Consider the following 22,257-nt stretch of genomic DNA (forward strand, 5'->3'; position numbering starts at 1 on the left):
ATTTTTTCACTAGCTTGCTGCACGACTCATGAGTAATGTTCCATATCCTTGTAGGCCTACGGGAAATTGTGTCAAAAATGGGGAAAATCTCTTTTTAAACTGCCTGCAACAAAGATTCCATCATGTTTATGGAATGCTGTGGTTAGCAATATGGAAACAGACTAGGTCAGAAATTACATAGTAAAAATGGTCTGGTCTGGGGTGGAAAGGGAAAGTTTGGAGGGGGGCAATAGGGGGAGCTTCTGGTATTATGCTCTGGTCTACCCCCACAACACAGACATGCACAAATGCATCCTATCTAAAATTCTTCACCACACTGCTCAGCACATTTCTGGAAAGGACGGTTATGAGGTAACCGTCTAGCACAAATGTCAGCAATCTTGGAGCATCCTGAAATATAACCTTTAAAAACCCTCCCTGAATTGAGAGCGGAACAAAATCTTGCATACTTCCTTCTGGTACCCGTTAGCTATTGTGCATGGCAAAAGCTAAAAATAAATGGTTTTGCGAGCTACTGCAGCTGTGTTTACTTTCCAAGCTACTATTAACGTTCTTAAATATCTGCAAATCACACACATCAATTTGATAAAATGGGAGTTATTTTTAAATGTCACAACAAATTATTGGTTAATTCAGATCACTGAAAAGTGCAGTCTCTCATTGTTGACTTTAGCTTGTGTCTAAAAACTCAAGCAAATTGCTTAAATAATAGATATATTTAAATAATATATAAAAGAGATGATTCTTTTGAAGGTTGGTCTGGCTAATAGTCCCCTTCTCTGGCAGAACACCAGGTGTGTGGGCGTAAAAGCTGGCACTCCGTTAGCCAGTCGCTGTGTTTTTGGCGTGAACAGTGCAGACTTAAAAGGGCATATTGCAGGTTTTTTTTATTTATTTTTTATTAATATATAAACTTATATGAAAATACCATATGAAAAGTTAATGCATGATTTAAAATTGTTTTGCAAGACATAAGGGCACAAATTTGGTAGGTGACAGTTTCCTTGACTGTGTTGAAAAACCACTTCTTTTTTTCATCATCACGTCATGTCAAGTCATCTTCATTTATATAGCGCTTTTAACAATGTAGATTGTTTCAAAGTAGCTTTACAGAAATAAACGTATAATTTAAGGTAACAGAGATTTGTTTTGGCTTTATACTGGTTCCTTAATAAAGGTATTTTCCAGCTAAGGTTAGTTTTGATTGATTCGCTTCCATCGCAACGATCATTTGTTAGTAAATTAGGAGCCGCTAAGACGACACCATTCTCTCTACACAGACTTTAAACGCGAACCTGTGAGAAACGCTGATGGCGTTCACATGCGCATTAAGAATTGGTTCTATAGTTATGTGCGTTTGAATATATGTGCGCAGGTTTGTAATTCTCTACAAACCAAGCCTAAACAAAGTACTGGTCTTTCCTTATAAATTTTGATACAGAATTTTATTTTATTTTATCACTTCAGGGTAGGTACACGAAACGAATTTCCCGAAAACGCTTTCTGTAGAGTGGTAAAGGGATCCTCCATAGGGAGAGACTAGTTGGCACTTCAGCACTGCGTTGGATCGGGTCCAGGCGAAGGTCCTTCGTCAGATCTGGATATGGCCTGGATCTGGCAGGCTGCGGGAAAACCCCGGGATAAACACAGACACTAAAATTAGCGTAGATGCCATTCTTCTTATGATGTAACGAGTACATCAGGATTTATGGGAAGTGTTCCCGGTTCCGGCTGACCTAATCTATGCAGACTAACATTGAATTATAGAAGTCTATAATGTATTATGTGAATGCTAGGTCAAAGAGATGTGTCTTTGATCTTGCTTTGAACTGACAGAGTGTGTCTGCTTCCCGGACAATGGTAGGAAGACTGTTCCAAAGTTTTGGTGCTAAATAGGAAAAGGATCTACCGCTAGCGGTCGATTTTGATATTCTAGGTATTATCAACTGGCCGGAATTTTGAGATCGCAATAGACGTGAAGGACTATAATGCGTTAAGAGCTCGCTCAAGTACTGCGGAGCTAAACCATTTAGTGCTTTGTAAGTATTCAGCAATATTTTAAAATTTATACGATGTTTAATAGGCAGCTAGTGCAGTGTTGACACAACTGGGCTAATATGGTCATACTTCCTGGTTCTGGTAAGAACTCGAGCTGCTGGGTTTTGAACTAGCTGTAGTTTGTTTATTAAGTGTGCAGGGCGACCACCCATTAGAGCATTACAATAATCTAGCCTTGAGGTCATGAACGCATGAACTAACTGTTCTGCATTTGTCATTGAGAGCATATGGCGTAATTTAGATATATTTTTAAGATGGAAAAATGTGGTTTTACAAATACTAGACACGTGACTTTCAAATGAAAGGTTGGTATCAAAGAGCACACCCAGGTTCCTAACCGACGACGAAGACTTGACAGAGCAGCCATCAAGTGTTAGACAGTATTCTAGGTTATTACGTGAGGAAGTTTTTTGTCCAATAATTAGAATCTCTGTTTTTTCAGAATTTAGAAGTAGGAAATTACGAGTCATCCAATTTTTTATATCAGCTATGCATTCCGTTAATTTTGTGAATTGGTAAGTTTCGTTAGGTTTTGAAGAAATATACAGCTGAGTATCGTCAGCATAACAGTGAAAACTAATTCCATGTTTCCTAATGATATCTCCTAATGGTAGCATGTACAGAGTGAACAGCAGCGGTCCTAGTACTGAGCCTTGTGGTACGCCATACTGAACTTGTGATCGATAAGACATCTCTTCATTTACTGCTACAAACTGATAACGGTCAGATAAGTATGATTTAAACCATGCTAATGCAATTCCACTAATGCCAACATAGTTTTCTAGTCTATTTAAAAATAGTTGTGGTCAATAGTGTCAAATGCAGCACTAAGATCAAGTAACACTAATAGCGATATACAACCACGATCGGATGATAAGAGCAAATCATTTGTGACTCTAACGAGAGCTGTCTCAGTACTATGGTACGGTCTAAATCCGGACTGAAAATCCTCGCAGATATCTTTTCTTTCAAGAAAGGAACACAGTTGTGAAGACACTGCTTTTTCTAATATCTTTGACAGAAAAGGTAGATTCGAGATTGGCCTGTAATTGGCTGATTCTGTAGGATCAAGTTGCATTTTTTTAACAAGCGGTTTAATCATAGCCAGCTTACAGACAGGACTTCAGTTCTGCATCTGCTTCGAAAAACACAGTAGTGTGTAGCGTTCACTATAGACCGGATGATTATAATCCCTGCGATATGATGGAGTTATATGATGACGGCGATATGTGCAGACTGTCACAGCCGTCGTCAGAATGTGGTTCGGGCGCCTCCAGGAAACATGATGGTCACGGATCCGTCAGAGATCACTCATTGTACATCTGTTTTACAAAATGTGCCTTGTCTTAATTTAATTCATGAACATATCCTACATAAACTTGTAATGTAATGCATTTATGTGTATGTTATTAGTCTGCAGCCGAAACGTATTATTATCATAAATAGTTCTATAATCATTTTCAATCTGTACAAAACCACTTTAATGTTTGTGTTGGCTGTTTCTACATAAAAAGTTTTTATACAGTAAGACAGTTGTGATTTTGATTATGTTTTTATTCATTGTCACCAAAACGGGGTCATTCAAAGTATTTATAAAGTTCCTCTTTCTCTAGCAGTTTTCAGATGCGGAAGTAAAATTCTCACAAAAACGACTCTAGAAGCCTTAATAGCGTTTTATAAGTATATATTTATATTTAAATCTAGTTCCTACATTATTTTTCTATACATTGACTCACTGGGTGCTCTTAACCTGCAATATGCCCTTTAAAGCGATTTAACTGCTACCTGAGAGAAGAGAGGCAGTCCCATTATCCCATGCGGGTCTATCATAATCCTCCAAGCCCTTCAGATTCTCTCTTTCTGTTGTCTTTGTCTCTCTCCTTCTCTTGTCTTTGAGAAGATCTTTTGCCACAGTGAGCATCTGGAAAAAGCCAGCAGTGTCAGGGAGGCCAACCAACACTCCTTATTGGCTTACAGGGAGATACAAGGAGCCTTTGTGTTTAAAGGTGCAGGGATCTAGAGGATGTGCCATCTTTAACAGAGCTGTCCCAGATGGACCCTTCTTTGTTTTTGGAGCTTTGTCTGGAATCTTGCTCACCATTCCTACAAATGCCAGTTGAACCCATGTAGAGCTCCCTGTAAATGGCAAAGACATACTTAGAGTGTATGGCTCGGATCCAAAACCAAGGAGCTACCTATATATGGGGCATTTTAAGGCATCATGGGCACAATCCCACTGTAAAAGCTGTTTCAGAAGGTAGCCACAACCACCTGATCAAATTCACTCATATATCCTTCACAGAATAACAGCAATCCCATAATGCAATGCACAGAGCTCAGTGAATGAAATGGCATGCTGAATTATTAAAGTGCTGCATCATTAGCATAGCAGTGTTGAGTCGATCATGTGCTTCACGTGAAGAGAGCCATTTATGTCAAGTATGATGCACAGATTTCCTACCTTTTTAGAGCATTTCAAATCAAACCAAAGTCAAACCTGTCTATGTAGGCAGCACACCAGGTTTTGGAATGGAGTGTGTGTGGAGGTACTTATGTGCGGAAATAAGTCTAGAATGTGATTGTGTGACAGCATAAAAGATGGACGTTGTTATTACAAGCTTTTAATTTTGTTAAACATGTCTTTGTCTTTTGTGTGAGACTTTAGCTAAAGCCAGTGTTTTCCTTCTCAGTGGAAAGGAAATGATAGTTTTGGCTTCCTGTAACATATTGTTCATAAGTGCTGGCTAGGAAATCAGGGTGCAATCAGGTGTGAATCATGTGTACATTTATCAGAATTTAGTTACACACAGGAGTAAAATCAATACCATTAGTAACAAACAAATCATTCCAGGTCCCTGGAGTTCACACTTGAAGGTTATAGATATGATTTATAATTAATTTACGTCGAAGTAATGGACAGGTAATTGCTTGGGCGCCATATGCCGTAATAAATAGAAGGATGGCCAGGGGAAAAAGACAGAAGAGAACTAATGGAGGTTTAATTGGAGATGATAACTGACAGGATATTTTCTCAGAGGTATAAATGTAATGTTTTATTGTGGCTCAGACCAGTATATCCTGCATGGGAGGAAAAAAGATATCCCAGGAAATTAAGGTCCTCTCACAGACATTTAACCTGTTTAGCTAAGACACACCAAAATGTTAATATTTGAGATTGTGTTCACGTGCCAAGAAATATTTATGCATATAATTTGATGCACAAACAAAAATGAACCCTCCCTCTGCCCTGAGCTGCATGTGATTCAACCATATGGAGCTTTTGGTAGTGTGTGGGCAGGCTGATTTGACACCAGGGCTGTGGAACACACAAGCTTGCCTTAATTGACTTATAAAAGTGCCTAAAATGCTGTTTTATGGAGCCATTTTCAGACAACTCTCACGGGATTTCATATCAAGTCATAGTTTGTAATGAAATGTGTGATGGGCACACTTTATTTTCCTGGCCAAGTTCTCATAAACTTAAAAAAAAAAAAAAAGTTGGCTAACCAGAGAGATAAAGTGTCACTAAATATGCACTTTAAATAGCATATGGATAAGGGCATTAATCCATGGCCTGCGTGTGGTGAAGACTGCCTACAGGAATAGTGTAGATAGAGTTGGGAAGTCAAACTAACAGTTGTGAGGATATAAATGACCCTGCATTCTTTGTACGCTGACAGCTCTGGCTTTGGTGATACTTCTAGTAGGCCCCCGCGATTCCTGCAACTGTGGTCTTTGTTGTCACAGTCAGCTTGTGTTTCCCTCTGTGGCCGTTCCAGGGGGCTGGCCGGCCTGGGCAAACACCAAGGGAGACGTGATGTATGGCTCCCAGCCAGATCAAGCTTAGCCTCTGCAGGGTGCTCCCAGCAGTTGAGTGGAGTTGAGTCATCCCTCAGGCTGCAGGGAAACGAACAGACACACTAGCTTTGACTATGACAGGAGCTGAAGGGGGGATGTGACTTTTCACAGTCCTATCCAAACCCAGGCAGGGCTTGGACTCCAGACCAACCTGCTAAATACCTGAGCGAGGTGGACGACAGGATGGAAGAGATAAAGCCTTTGAGAAGCGTGACACTGAATGCAGAGCGATTCACTGAAGAAAACGTAGCTGTTGAGCTTAACAGCAGCCTTAAAGGAATAGGTCATATGAATAGTTCAGAGAATCATTCTTTCAACGGTTGTTTTTTTTTTACTCTACCTTGATGCACTGTCACAAAACACATCTGAAACAAGGTTTTGAACTGATTCTATCATTTTCAGATAAGATCAGATCAGAATTTAGCTGAATCCTAAAATGCATTCCTTCCAAAATCAACCTTGGGTTCAGCTAAGTTACTGCTTGAAATATTAAGACGGACATTAATCCTTTCTTGAGCAAAGAAAAAAGAAAGAAACAGGTATGTTAATTTTGAGATATTAAGCCTCAAGTTTTCTGGTGCATAAGGTAAGGATAGTCCTGAAGCAGCCAAAATCACAGAATAGTCACAGTTCCAGTTGTTTCAGAAATTTGCAGGTGCTTATTTGGACAGCTTGTGACTTCTTTCAGAGGGTTTGAAGTCTGCCCAGATGAAATAGGCTACAAGGCGAGGCGAGAAGGAAAACCAGAAGCAAATAAATTGGTAGCCCCATGAGTCTTTATAGATGGTTTGCACACTCCTCACATACATGTAAAAGAGCGAGTATAAAACAGGAAAAGAAAAGGATAACAGCATGCATAAAATAATGTAAATCATAGAAGTCGTCATCTTACAGGCACATCAACATTCATGTCATGAACAGTATGTAACATTAGGTGTTCGTTACAAGCTTCACTCCTTTACCATCTTCAATATTCTTAAATGGGCTTATTATTTATGCTATGTCAGAGACTGACATACTTAGACAAGAGCAACCTTCTCTAAATGTCCTTTCTCAGTGGTGAATCAGTGGAGATTGACTGGTTTACATGGTCTGTCATTTCCAGGTCTTTCTGCCAACGGGATACTAAGATCAGTTGCTCTTGGGAGTCAATAAGTGTGGTGTGTGCGGGTATATGCATGCAAATATATATATATATATATATATATATATATATATATATATATATGCATGCGCAATTCTGGCCATTTTAATGAGAGATGAGTCCAGCTCTGTAGCCCGTGGCCATGTCAAGGAAACACAAGCTGATTGCACTGCATACACAGAGCATATTCAATTTGAATAAAATTGAAAGAGTTTCAAAAAACTGTGTGAGAGGCTAAAGGTAATGTACTGACATCTAAAATGATGGAAGTAAATAGATGTCAAGAAGTTTTACACAGTTCCCTAAAGCCTTTTTTGTCACATGCAAATGTTCGTACAAACCATCTCTGAATTGCATACAGCAGTGCACTTATTTGTGCACTTATCAGCACGAGCTGCAGAGCATCATTGACATCTTGTAAAATGTGCGGTCAGTACCACTGCTCCCTGTATCCAGATTACTCATGATCACGAATTCGAAAGTGAAAAGCAAGTGTGCATTCAAAAGTGATTCAATACCCCGCATATAGATAGCAGCTCCCTGATGTCCACAAGTTATAGGCGTGGACAGAGTAGGCATGATTGCAAATTCAACAGCGAAAGTGAAAAGTGATTTAACATATGATATACCGGTGTGAAAATTTCCTCACCGTGACATCCCTAGCCTGTACCATGCAATTATGAATGCTGGGTGCACAGGGAAAAGAATCAAACAATCATGTTGTGAGTTTTATTTCAGAATTTGTCGCCTCTAGGACATTACAGAAGAAAAAAAATCCAATAAAAAATAAACTTATTTTTGACTACTTTTACTTTTGTGGATATGTGTAACCGAGGGAAAGAAAGCAAAGTATTGACCTGTGATTATCTATTCCTCCATCCCCAAATGGTCTTAAAGCAAAAAGCACTTCTAGTCTCCCTGGACTTCTAACTTTTTTTATAGTGTCAGATGCTGAAAGTGCGCAGTTGAAAAGCACCGTATGTACAGATTTTCCAAGCAGAGAAATTACAATTTTCTGCCAAACTCTCAGCTGCTTATAGTCTGGCCACTACCAAAACACTCTTAGCCAAAGTAAACCTGAATATAAGCAAAGTCTGGAGCACCCAAAGAAGGTCATACACAATTAAAAGTATTTGAACTGAATCTTTTATGAAGTAGTTTCTAGTGCAGTACATTTTGTTTACAGTTTCATGTTTTAAATTGCTATTCTTGTTGATTTATGTGAATGAGATGTAGACCACATGCAAAAACTGATGCAATTCTGCCCTCTTCAGGTGAGAAGTGGAATTGCTTGTCTCAGTTTATATCCCGATGCTAAAAAATAAACATTTTACCACCTGAGTGAAATTTCTGCATTCAAATGCAATTACAGTTCACAATTATTTATAATGATTGAATTGTATAGTATTTTTGTTAATATAACATTTCTCTGTAGCATTACGTGTATTACATATTTGTAAAGCAGTATTACCTAATGTGAAAATTAAAGTGAGAATAACATTTTCTTATCCTTTCTCTTCTATTTTCAGATCACAAAAATGACATGAACATTCCATCATTGGGGAAATGAAGAAATAAGAGAGAGAGGATATAATCCTGTACATCAAGCTTCTGTTCCTGCAGATCTATTGATTCTGACTGAAACACAATGTGTCCATGTCACAGCCTGTGCAGATAAGGACCAGCGTGCTGAACTAGCCACATTGGCATCATGACTGAAGAGACTAAACAGTCCTTGGCTGCCAAAGAGCTGGATAATGAGTCCAAAAAACAGGATAAGGGGGCTGTGGAGCACAAAAGCTTAATAGAGTCCCCTGAGCACTTTCAAAATGTGAGTCTGGAGCCACAGGCTGTGAACAATATTGCTAAGTTTTCCGAAAAAGAGAGGGACAACACGCAGCAACGTGAGGCTGTAATTCGCCCACAGCAGGCTGGAAAGATTGATTTTAAGTCACTGCAGAATCATTCATTCAATAGCAACAGGACATGGCCCAGCGGCAAGGACAGCCCTCAGTCGCCAAGTGGAAAGAGTCGCAATAAAGACAAGAGTAGAAAGCCGGGGAAAGAGCGTGGCAACCCACAGCAGTTGTACAGATTGAGTATTACTAACCCACGTTCAAATCCCACAATTGGGATAGCCTATCCCCAGCAGAAAGTCTCACTTCCAAAGAAGCTTGAGTCCAACAGAGGTCCTGTCTCAGGCAGCTACCGCTTCCATGTGCCAAGTATTCCAGAGCGAGAGGCCGAATTGCAGCAGGAAGAACTACAGTTCAGATGCTTCCATGAGGGCTCACCTAACCTTACTTCCCAAAGTTTTACCTCACAGGCTGTTGGTGCCACCTCTGGAGGACCTGCTCACCAGAATCCACCATCTATTCCGCAAAAGAAGCCCAGCCCAATCGAGAGCAACAGTACACAACCTGCCAATGAAACTTTATTCCCTGACTTTCAGCTGAGTAAAACAGACACGTGGCAGTCTCCAGATAGGACTTTCAGAAACACAAATTTTTCCCTTACTTCACAAAAGCCAAACAACCTTGTGGACTTGAACAAGACCAATGGAAATTTTATGCCTGTGCCATTTCAGTATGGATACCCATTGTTAGAGGAGTCAGCCTCTGATTCCTTTCCCAGTGATCGGAATACACCGTCTCAAGATTACAATGATATTTCTCTTGTCCCTAACCAGGTTTCCCATAATTCATTCTCCTTTCCGTCCTCTTCAGAGGGCCATGAGGCCATGCAAACTAGTGCACAGTTTGGTAATGACCAGGTAGAGGACAGGCAGTCATACAAGTTACACCATAAACCACCCCAGTACATGCAGACGCCACATGGTATGTCATCTTCTGTTCCCAGCAATGACGAGAGCTCAGCATCAAGTACTCGGCAAACAGAGCAGAGTAAGAGTGTTTCAGATAAATCTGAGTCTTTTAGTCCAATAGACAGCAGGGACACAGGTTTCACAGTAGTGGGCAAGAGAGGCTGTCATCTTAAAAATGGCACTCCCAGCCAGAGAGTTCTTATTCAAGGCAGTGTTCATCATATTAGAAATATTGCACAAGGTTCAAGTTCACAAGTACACGTAATTAGCCCCCCACATAATGGTATTCACATCAGCCCAGGGCCTCTTGACAAAAGTGCCAGTAAACACCACGTCAGGGTATCACACCCATGGGGAGGCACAAACAAAACCTTTCCACCACCACTCATAGACCAGACCTCCACGCCTTACCCCTTTCAGTACCAAACTGCACCAGAACAAAGACAAAACACTGGCATCAATGGCCGTATGCCTTGGCAGCAGATACGCTTCACAACTGCAATGCCAAACCAAAATAGGATTGATCTCTCCAGGCAGTTGAGCAATCAGCAGCTTACTTTTTTGATAGGCCCATCAGATTGGCAAGATGACAATAAGCCACACAAAAACATCAACCATAAAGATTCTAACAATTTTCTCAACAAAAAGATAAATGATGGTTTCTCAAACCAAAAGCAGGACAGTGTCAAACAAGGCTGCAACACAATTCCACCCAGTCATTTTACAAATAAGGTGGATACAAATCAAGGCCAGGTGGGTGATGCCAAGAATAAGTCATTATACTTTGGTATTAATCACCCAGTGCCAGTGACATCAAGAAACTGTAGCTACCATCCATTACATGTAGCACCCTTAGGGCTGAAGATGGTGTCACCATATGACTCTCCTTCACGTTCACCCACTCAAAATCCAGCATCTAGCAGTACATGTTCATCACTCTCCCCAGCCTCTACAAACTCTGTCAACAGTAACTCTGATGACAGTCAAATTTCAAAGGTTCTGTCCCCTCAGTTTTTTCAGCAGCAACAGGATAAGGTATTGATATCATCTAATAACATGAACACTAACCAGCATCTTTACCATTCAGAAGCTTCCAGAGACTTGCACTATAAACAAGAGCGAACCAAAGAAAACACGACAAGTTTCATGCCACATAACAGGCATTCAAAGTCCAACATGGACAATGGAAAAGGTTGTTTGGAGACCTACAGAACAGAAAACCATCCCCCACCTCCATACTCTGCCCACCAACTCGCCACATCGTTAGTCTCAGCAAACCTTGATCAACTGGATGTGCTTCTGACATGCAAGCAATGTGATCAAAATTTTAATAACCTTGTCTCTTTTCTTGACCATAAGCAATACTGTGGACAGCATACATTTGCACAAAATGACTTAAAAGATGTGCCAAAAGTGGAAGAAATAAGGAAGTTTCAGACGGACCACACAAAAGCCATGTCATCTGGATCCAGTTATGCAATTTTGCGAAGTTCTTCAGATTTGCATCTGTCTCTGCTTGGACTGAACAAGAATGGGGAAATAGTGCCAGATAATGAAACCAAAGGAGATATAAAAGATGATTCAATGAAACTGATGCTACCATCTGCACCCTTGCCAGATTTAGAAATGGAGGATCCCAAATTGGATAGCCTTATCACAGAGGCTTTGAATGGACTAGGCTATCAGTCAGACAACGCAGAAATTGATAGCAGCTTTATTGATGCATTTGTTGATGATGACCTCACCACTACTAAATGTACATCAACAAGACAGGCTTTGACTACCAAAGACTCCACGATATTTGAAGGTAGAACTAACAATGAATCAACATCTAGTGAGAGATCTCAAACTCACTGCAAATATCCTTTTGACTCAGACTTAGACAGCCTTAGTTTAGACAGCAAACACACAGATATCCCTTACAAAGAAAACCAACACGAGTTGATACAAAAGGAAGGCCTTAAAGCAGAATCCTCTCCAACAGAGTCACAGGAGTCAAATTGCACACAAATGGAGTGGGAAGCAAGAAAGTCAGAACAAACAGAACACAAAAATGATTACAGTTCTAAGTTTCTTTTATCAAGCAATTTTTCTACAAGATGTGGGCTTAAAAGCCTGCAAAGCAGCACAGCTTTAGTTAAAACAACATGTCCCAGATCCACCTGTGGTAACAAAATTCCAACGGCTCAGAAACCAATAGCAACAGAAGGAAAAAGGAAAAGGACAGGTGGAAGCTGGAGTAAAGAGCTTATTCACAAAATTGTTCAACAAAAGAACAAGTTGCATAAACTCCATGTAAAGGGCACTAAAAACATGCAGTTTTCACTTGTGATGGAGAGAGTGACTCCCGCAGTGCAGAACCCTACTTTCAGGGAATATGATTACGTTTCTGACTCAGATGACGACTGTGAGCCTGTAAAGATAGCCAGTCAAGGACGTCTCAGCCAGAGCATTCGCTGCAAGTACACATACACTAAAGAGTGTAAGGGGAGGATTTGTGCTGACAAGAGCCGGGAAAGTTCATGGAAACAAAACAAAAATGAGTCCTTTGATGCCAAGAAAGATTTTGACGTCTCTCCATCCTTGATGAAAGACAATCCTGGTCACAAAAGGCTACGAAGACGGAGCAGTAGGTCTTCCACAAGCAGTGAACTCAGCACATCAATAAGTATTTGTAGCGATAGTATTGGCAGCCCAAAAAGTATTGATCATACAGATTCAGACTCTGAGAAAAGAACAGAAGTACAGAGGAAAGATCAAGACACGCTTGAGCAGAATCTGTACAAGGAATCCCCACCAAGGATAAAAGAGTCTAGCACATCACTTGCTTTGACCTTCACAAAAAATACCAAAAGGTACAGCACTGATAAGATACTACTCACTGAGCACAAGGATCAATTCACTACTTCAAAATGTGCAAGCATTATCTGTAAGACTGAAGAGACTGCATCTGAGCGTACAATGACTAAAAGTACTGTCAGCCTCGCAAGATTCAAAACCACCAGAGTGGAAATAGAGGGAAAAGGGGACCACTATGGTTTTGAGGCAGGAATTCTTGCAACCACGGAAGAGCCATTCAAAAAAGATTACCCAAAAAATATCACATCACCAAGAGGGTCTGGCATAACACTGAGTCCAATGGAAACGACAAACAATAGAGATTCTAGCCATGTTTTTACAAAAGATGCTGTTGCATCAAAGGGTAAATCCCACAAGAGAACAAACCGTTCTGAATTTTCAGCACCCATTTTTGAGAAAGCCATCAATAACACCACATCAAGTGAAGAAGCTAACAGAAGCTCAAATTATCTATTCTCTGAACCCCCACCTTTTTGCACTTCACTTGTGGACAAAGTCTGCTTATCACCTTTAAAAGTCCATGATGCAGCTCAAAAGGATGTGCAATGTCTCATTCCCTATCCTTCGGAACATGATCAAAGTCTTATAAAATCACCTCTTTCTTTTGACACAACGTCAATGTTTGGCGACCTTTCTGTGGGAGGTTTTGAGAACAATCTTTATCCAGATATTCAGCTTGCCAAAGAGAGCTTCAGTCCTCTGGAAACCACAACAGATAAGAAGGAACTTTTTGAGTCGTCATTCTCACCATTCTTAGAACAGAGAGACTGGAATCTGATGGTTAATGTTAGTCCTGTACTACCAGATGAGATTTCTCAGTACAAAGAGGACTCTGACTCAAATGAGAATAAGACCAATTTTAACTATGTCCCATTTGCTTTGTCAGAGAAATTAACAGACTACACTCCTAATCTCAACAGCGTGTCAGTTGATGATCTGGAAATAAAAAGAATTGTTACAGAGCTTGAGAGTCAGCTGCAAACAGCCAAGCTCAGCAGCCCTCCACCATTAGACAGTGAGCTAACAAAACAGCTTACTATGAGCAAATTCTCTCCACTGAGACTTGACCCTGAAAGTGAAGATGAGGGCAGTCGCTTACAGATAAACTGTTCCTCAGAGAACCTGGATATTGCCAGACCAGTAGACTCAAATTCAGCACTGTTCTCAGAACCTGACTTACCATGGTCTAGTCCACTCTCATTTGGATTGATGTGTGGACAGCAAGGTCTTCATACACCAACACATTCATCTACTATCAACACACCAACTGATTCAGGACATGAACATTTGGATATAAAGGGCAGCATGGGGCTCACTGATTTGAACACAGAAAACAGTTCACCTCTGCACCAAGAAGACAAAACAGAAAATAATGAGTGCTTGGATAAGTCAGAAGAGATGCTTGAACATGAAATCTACACAGAAAATCTGATGAAGAGCCTGGAAGTAATCTCAGATTCTTTGTCTTCAGGTTTTACATCACCTCAGTCATCTCCTAATCAAGAGTGTGTGGTTCCTGAGGAACATGAAAAACAAGACAATGAATACTCAGAACACATTGAGTCTGAATATGTAGAATTTAGAAACACAGAAGCAGAGCTCACAAAGTTCTCAGTGGAGACAACTGCATTTTCAGATAAACTAGAAGAGAAAACCAGTGACATTTCAGAGTCAGAAAATGAAACAAAAGCCAGCCTAAATGAGAGTAGTAATGACACACTTCATAATGAAGATTTAGTAGCTAATGAACAACAGTTTGCTGAGAGCTCCTTTACGAGTCCACAAACTGAATGTTGTGTGAACTCAAATGAAATTGAATCAGTGAAGTCTTCAGTGTCTAGATATGAGCACAAGCGTGAGTCATCTGTCAGCCAAACCGAGAATGCTGAGTGTGATGCACAGTTTGACTTTAAAGACTCACTGTATATTACCAATAGTCCAGACTTCTCCAAAATATCACACTTTTCAACATCCCCAGCCATACCAAAAGACAAAAACATGCTGTGTGTTGAAAAAACACAGAAATGTGATGAAGATTCAGCTCTAATTGCGAAGCCAGAACTCATTTCTAAAGGCAACAGGCAGGCATCTGACAAAACAGGTGGAGCAACAGACTGTCCCTCTCATATAAACGTCCAACCACCCCTTTCAAACATCAAGTCTCCTCTTTGTCAAGCCACTTTGTCAACCCATTCACAATTAAATAATAGACAAAGGGTGGTTTCTCCTAAACATCGTCCTGTAGTTCAAAATGAACATGACTGTACAGAGAGTGTGGAGAGAGCCATGCCTGATATGACATTTCCTGTGCAATCAGAATGTGAAGAGAATCAACAGAAGAACATTGAGCAAAGTCCTCAACTTTATACTGTGACTCAAGCACCACAGTTTTCTCACAACTCTATCCAAAGCCCTTGTGAACTGAGAGATAATGGTTCACTACCAGGCACAGTTACCCCTGTACTGAGCAAAAATGGACAAGACCTGGAAGACAAAAACTCAGATCACAAAAATATTGGTGGGTCAGTAGATACTTCTGATTCCGCAACACCAGAATTAGATAATTCACTTGTTCCCCATCAGGATTTAGTAAAAATCACAGAGAGTAAAACTTCTAGCTCTGCTGTGGAGGACATAATCTCAAAACAAATTTTTGGTGAGACTTCTCTGCATTCTAGGCCATTGGATGGCTCTCAGGATACAGGTGCACTATATGATTTGAAACTCAGCCCCCTGAATTACAGTGAAACATGCTTCAATGACTACAACTTCACCTCTAAATGTTTAAACAAAGGAAATGACCAGTCTGATGTAAAATCAAACTCCACAGACAATTACATCCTCAATGCCTGTGCTTTCTCTCTTGATAAACCTTTGTCATCCAGTATAATACCGTATAATGCAAATGAACCAGAGCCAAATATCCAGGGCCACCTGATTGGACTTGAAATAGCCAAAAACTCTATAAATGAAAACATCCAAAATGATATTAAATATTCAAATGTATCAGCTTCCTGCAGTAATTATGTTGAGGATGTCACTACAATTCACTCTGAACAAGTCTCAAACCTTAACCAGAGTTACATGAATGGTACTCATGTTAATGGTACTCATGTTCCACGTGAAACTGTTGATTACACGGATCTGCAACTCACACTTCTGAAGAAAGTAGATTCTGAGAAGATGGACAATCAGATGATCACCAATGAGCATGATGCAATGCAAAGGTCATTGTTAGATGTTAAGGAGACATCTAAACCTCTGATACCTTGTGAAAAAGCAGTATCTGTGGGTCTTGCATGCACATCTGTCCAAAATGAAGGACAGAGTCTAAAGTCAAGTGAGACAAAATCCTCACCTAAAAAGGGTGGTACACAGAATGCAATTCATGGGAAATTTCAGTGTGAAATATGTGCAATGTTCTTTCGTACACATCCTGGACTTAAAAGACATAAAGCCATCAAGCATGTAGTAAAGACTGAAGGGATTTCACCTAATGAAAATGTAAATATGAGTAGTCAAGTGTCTAAGCCCATTTATAATATGTCACACCCAACAGAAAAAGCACTGAAAGATAACATGGATGTTATGGGTCCAGCAGTTCTCTCACATTTAAACAGAAATGAAATCTCAGATGGACAAGGACAGAAAACAGATGCACATTTGATCTTCGAAGGGATTGCAAGTGATTCTGATATGTCAAAGATCCCAGAAAGTTGTGATACTGATCAGACAACTCTTGCTAATGAAAGGGCAAATAACGGTATCAATACCATGGACACACGCAGTGAAATGTTTTCTTCAAAATTGGTAAAGCAAGACACTTTTTCAGATGAAATACTCAGTACTCTTAAAACAGATATGTTGCAGGCTATATCTCTAGATTCCCCCTCAATGGTGCAACAAAACTCTCCTAAGTCACCTGAAAAACAGATTCCGGGTAGCAGTCACAGCTATCATGAAGTCAATGTGAGAGAGGAACAGAACAGCATGATAACTATCAGCACTGAAGAGCAAAAGGAAGAAACAATTTCTTCCACAGAGACTTCCAATTTGCATAAGAAAGGGAACACACATGACATTGACGATGTTGTTAAGTATTGTGATAACCCAAAATATGCTCTGACAGAAGATATCCACTATCCACTTGGGGATTCTTCTGTGGATATTAAGCGTGAGAACACCTCTTCTCCCACAGAAGACAGTCATATGCTTACTGGTACTTTAGGAATGGGACCTGATCTTAAGACTTTCTTTGATGATGAAAATACTTTTTCTCAGTTATTCCCAAGAAATGATGACAGGAAAAGAAAGAAATGTGCAAGGGTCTATGGTAAAAGCAACAAAAAGCAAAAACAACTGTCCTGTTTAGTTTTAGACTGTCCTCCCACTGGTGCCTTTATTGACAAGTATGCAGAGTCTAAAGAAAACAAGTTGGGACATATGTTCACCAACGGCACAAATGACCCATGTGAATATGAAACCATATCAATCGACAATGATAACATGCATGCAGCGACTCCCAAAAGCTTAGTAAACAGCTCTACAGAGAACGCTTGTCATTCAAAAGATGGCCTAATGGATCACCAGGCTGATTACGAGGAAAATGCAGCAACTGGCATTAAAGAATTCTTATGTGAGAATGATGGCACAATTAGACAATCCTTAGAGCACCAGGATGATTCACATGATTGCGCTGTGCCAGAAAACACAGTGTCATCAGTTCCTCAGGAAGATTGTAAACCAGAGGTTCCTGATACAGCTTGCCCTCTCCAACTAGTCTGTGTTCAAGAAAATGACTCTTGTTCACCAAGCATTGAGATACCAAACCATGACACTACAATTCAGATTCCTGTATCCTTTTTTGAGCCTGAGAAAGATGTGCCTTTGGTTGCGACAATTGCAAGCACAGAACTGAAAGACCCTGTAAGACCTTGCAAAAAACCTATGGAGAGGAAGTGTAGGAAACGCATAGAACCTGGACTCAAACCAAAGGATAAGCAGTACAAATGCAAGGTGTGTTTCACATGGTTTCTCACCTTAGGTGAGCTCGACTTTCACAAGCTCTCTCACAATCCATCACCTCCCCCAACTTGCTATATGTGTGTCCAGCGCAAGTTTACCTCCCGGGAACAGCTTAGGGACCATCTCAGGGAGAAACACGCCAAAAACAAAGCAGGTGTTTGGACCTGTGGGATGTGTTTGAAAGAAATTTCAGATGTCTGGATGTACAATGAACACTTGCGTGAGCATGCCACACAGTTTGCGCGAAGAGGGCAGTCTCAGAGTTCCCTCTTGGACATGCCTGGGTGTTTCATGCAAGAAAATGCTGTGAAGAACTTCATATCTTCAATAATGCAGCATCGGCACAGCAGACCTGCAAGAGACAATGTTAAACCATCATCTAAGGAAGAGAGAAGGACATCTTTTGATGTTAATGGACAAGAGCCAAAGGTTCCAGAGGAGTCTTCCACAATTCTGAAGACTAAAACGAGTATTGGGGGAGGAAATAAGCACTGCGCACTGACAACGCTTGAGGTTCTATCTAAAGCAGAGACTTCTTCTAAAAATGCTGAGATGCATCCTAACTGCAAGGACCCTTCAAGGGACTGTCACCACTGTGGCAAGCAGTTTCCAAAGCCTTTCAAGCTCCAGCGCCATTTAGTGGTCCACAGCTTGCAAAAGATTTATCTTTGTCACAAATGCCCAGTGTCCTACCAAGAGGCAAAGGAGCTTAAAGACCACCTTAAAAATGAACATGACGAGACAGATGAGCCAGACTCAAAGCACACCACACTATATACTTGTGAACTCTGTGCTGATGTCATGCATGTAATCAAGAAGTCGTTCATCTGCAGTACCTGCAACTACACTTTTTCAAAAAAGGAACAATTTGATCGTCACATGGAGAAACACCTAACTGGAGGGAACAAGATCTTCAAGTTCAAGGGAGTTGTGAGACCTTGCAAGCCTTTTAATTCAAAAGATGATAAATCTGACACACCATCAAGCAAGAAAAGGAAAGCAACTGAGAGCAGCTTAGACATCACAGTGTCACATATGCAAGGCATCAAATCAGTGTTGCCCATCATAGATGACACTGTAAAGAACTGTACTGAGGAACATTCAACGCAAACAAACAATACCAGTGTGAAAATTGAAGATGAGGCTGAGGACTTCCCTGCCAGGGATATTATTGAGTGTACAGTGCAAACAGATTCTGTGGAACAGAGTCTTCCATCAACAGAGCTGAAGGAAGAAAATGAAAGCCCTTCTCCATCTTATGAAATACAAGCAGATGAGCCCAGGGAGGTCATTGCAACAGACAAAGGAGCTCTGACAGAGATTTGTGATGTCAAAATAGAAGATGACTGTTGCACCATTCCAACAACATTGTTAGTTTCCGAGATTGACATTTCGAGCATTACCAAACTTAACGAAGACACGGTGGAGACAAACACTTCATTAAGTCTTGAAAATGCAAGTGAACAAGGGGAAATAAGGCACTCAAGTCAATGCACCATTCAATTGAGCGGTCAAACAGACATAAATTTACCAAAACAAGGCATGCAAGGGCTCTCATCTTGTAATGGCTTTGAACTCGCATCTGTGAAGCAGGATCAAAATAAACAAGATTTTCAGACTCACCACAGTGAACAGCTGACTACTGCTCTGACTAAGCACATAACTATGGTCAAATCTGAGGAAACTATGAAACAAAGTCTTGAAAATAACCTAAGTACCACTGATTCTGCACATCACACCAACAGCTCTAATACATGTGAAGACAAGGATTCAACCAGGCAACAGAAGAAGAGGAAAGATCTTAAGACACCTCTCAGCTCTCAGAGAACGCAATCTCCAACTGCAAGGGAAAATTTGGGGATTGACCCAAGGGCCAAAAAGAAGTTCAGACCCAGCAGGTTTGAAAATATTGATGGACAAAGGAAAAATGAACTTCCCAATGACTATCCAGTGCTTACATCAGTAAAGGATGACACAGTCAGTAACAAAATAATCTCCAAGCATAAAATAGGGTCATCTAATCTGGGCCTTCACCTGAAGAAAGGTTCTGTAGATAGTTTCTCACCAAAAAAGGTTGAGATTGTACGTCACTTCACCGGAGATTGCAAAGGGAAAAAGAACATTCCTAGGAGACCCATCCATTCCCCTTCTTCCAGGATCTCCACCATGAACAATTCATTTAACAAATCACGGTCCAAGCCAGGGGTCAGATCCATAGAGACTCACTCATACCGTACTGCAGAGTCACAGAACAACCTCCTCAGCCAGCTGTTTGGCCAAAGACTAACTAGCTTTAAAATTCCTTTAAGGAAGGACACTTCTGAATCAATTAAGGATTAAATGAATGCTATTAACGAGGAGGTAATTAAGTGATCCACTAGGCATGTGATTAAGTTAAGGCAGTGTATTCATGATACTTGGATTGTATGGCCCTCCTCTGTGAAATAATTTAACTCCTTGTTTAGTCACTTTATTGCATTCCTCTTGTAAATGTGTATTTACATATATGTGAAGACCAACAACAAAATGTATGAATATAGGATGAATATGTTGGTTACAAATTTATTTTCTCTATTTTATAGCGGAGCATTATCTCTAAGAGACTGTATTTCAGCAGCAACAAAGTAAAGGTTTTTGGGAAAGAATTTACTTGAAAATGAACTGAGAATATTTGTTTTCCAAATAATGCATGACACTTTAACATTACATGGTCTTAGATGTTTTCCTAGCAACAGGACCAAAAGACATCCTAAGTCTGAATCATGTCAATGTGCTTTATTTTATATGCTTCAGAGAATTACTCCTTCATACTCTTTTACTTTACTGTATTGCGGAGACACTCATTAGTATTAGCTTTTGTATCATCACTAATTGGTGCTATGTTATTTTATTATTATATTTTGTGTAATGTGAACACAATGTCTTATAACTGAAGGGAACATGTAGCAATTACACTCATTCAATCATTGCTGGTACTAAGTTTTAGAGGAAATTACACAAACATACTGTGTAAGATCAATCAAAAAGAAAGGGTTTAGTTGTGTCCTAATTTGATCTGTTCAGAGGAGGGCAAGGGAAAAGCCTTTTCCAAAACTGTATTTAGTTTGATTTCATCTATAATATGAACTCAGGTGCTATTATTGCGCATGAAACCCTTAAGAATTCTTCCCATGCACTGATGTTACCATACACAAACCCCACACGATCATCGGTGCTTTGTCATGTTTATATGTATCTTATATTGTATAATATTGTAGGTTGATTATTTCCAGTGCAATGCATAATGTCAAAGTTCTATTTTAATAATGTGCAAAAGATGAAGAGAAAAAAAAAAGAAAGCAAAATACAAAGCCTACTAAAGGCTTATGAGTGGATCAAAGTGCATCATATAAACTTGGTTATTAAATTTTTTTGCATCAAGTCTTTTGTTTCTTTGTCATTCTGGTGATTTCCTTATTTCATGCTGTGGATCTGTCAAAATGAAAGTGTGCTTATAACTTATCACAATGCAATGTGAAAGAATGAACTGTGTGAAGTGTGCAATAGGAGAGTACAAATTTTTTTTTTAACCAGTCAAGAACTGCAATGTATCCTTTGAATTCACATTTAATGATCACTTTAAATTGACATTCACAATGAAAATGTGAAGATCATAGAGCCATCAAGGGTTGACAACCTGTTTTTAGTAGGGAGAATGACAGCTTTGATCCGGACAAAGACGAGACGTTTTCAAAAGCAATTGTGTAACAAATCTCTTACCTGAAAAATAAAGTGGATAGTGGGGTCCAAAACAAAGACCACTAGTAAAAATGCTTCTTTTCCATTTCAAATGATACCATAAGCATAACAATTAGAGTGAAAAACTCAAGCTTATGTGAACTGCGTAAGTTTGTTGTAACACCTGATGATCATGTTATCCAGCATGATTTGAGAATGTTGAGAATAGTATCTTAGTATCTCAAATTGTTAATATTGTTTCACTCATTTTTTTTTTTTTTTTTGTAAAGTATCTCAAAATCCTAAACCTTGATTATTTCCAAGTTTAAATTAGATTTTGAATCCTAATTTTTCAGTATGGTCTGACTTTTGAACCCCACTGTTTTTATGCAAATTTGTATTCCTAAATCTATTAATTCGTAAAAAAAAAAAAAAAAATTCCCTGACAATAACTCTAGACAGTAAAAAACCCAGTTATTCAGAATTAGAGTAAACATTACTGACTTTGCTCAAAAACAATGGCACATCATTCCATAATCATTTATGCACAATAATTACCCAAATACGATTTTCTACTGTTTAAGCAAACGCACATCACAAACAACAGGGAATAAAGTTTGGCTGTTTAATGAACTTATTTGTTGGTCAGAAAAGGACTAACAGACAAGTCCTTTCAAGCTGATTTATCACTGTGTGTTTAGTGGCTTGTATCCCTACATGAGCCTTATTCACCTTCACATAGGAATAAAAAGCCATAAGACACAACAGCTGT

At 39.7% G+C, this 22,257-nt stretch overlaps 1 protein-coding gene across 1 annotated transcript in view; it reads left to right on the forward strand.

Annotated features, from left to right (window-relative positions):
• LOC308686357 (uncharacterized protein) overlaps positions 1 to 21,181 on the forward strand; it is a 32,245-nt gene extending 11,064 nt beyond the window's left edge. The window contains exon 2 of the mRNA XM_081394764.1: positions 8,590 to 21,181. Within this exon, the coding sequence (XP_081250890.1) occupies positions 8,772 to 20,108 (11,337 nt within the window). The 5' untranslated portion in view covers positions 8,590 to 8,771 and the 3' untranslated portion in view covers positions 20,109 to 21,181. The remainder of the gene's footprint in view (positions 1 to 8,589) is intronic.
• The last annotated feature ends 1,076 nt before the right edge of the window (positions 21,182 to 22,257 follow it).

Source organism: Scardinius erythrophthalmus, assembly GCF_964197995.2.
Source record: "Scardinius erythrophthalmus genome assembly, contig: HAP1_SCAFFOLD_202, whole genome shotgun sequence".
Lineage (NCBI taxonomy): Eukaryota > Metazoa > Chordata > Actinopteri > Cypriniformes > Leuciscidae > Scardinius > Scardinius erythrophthalmus.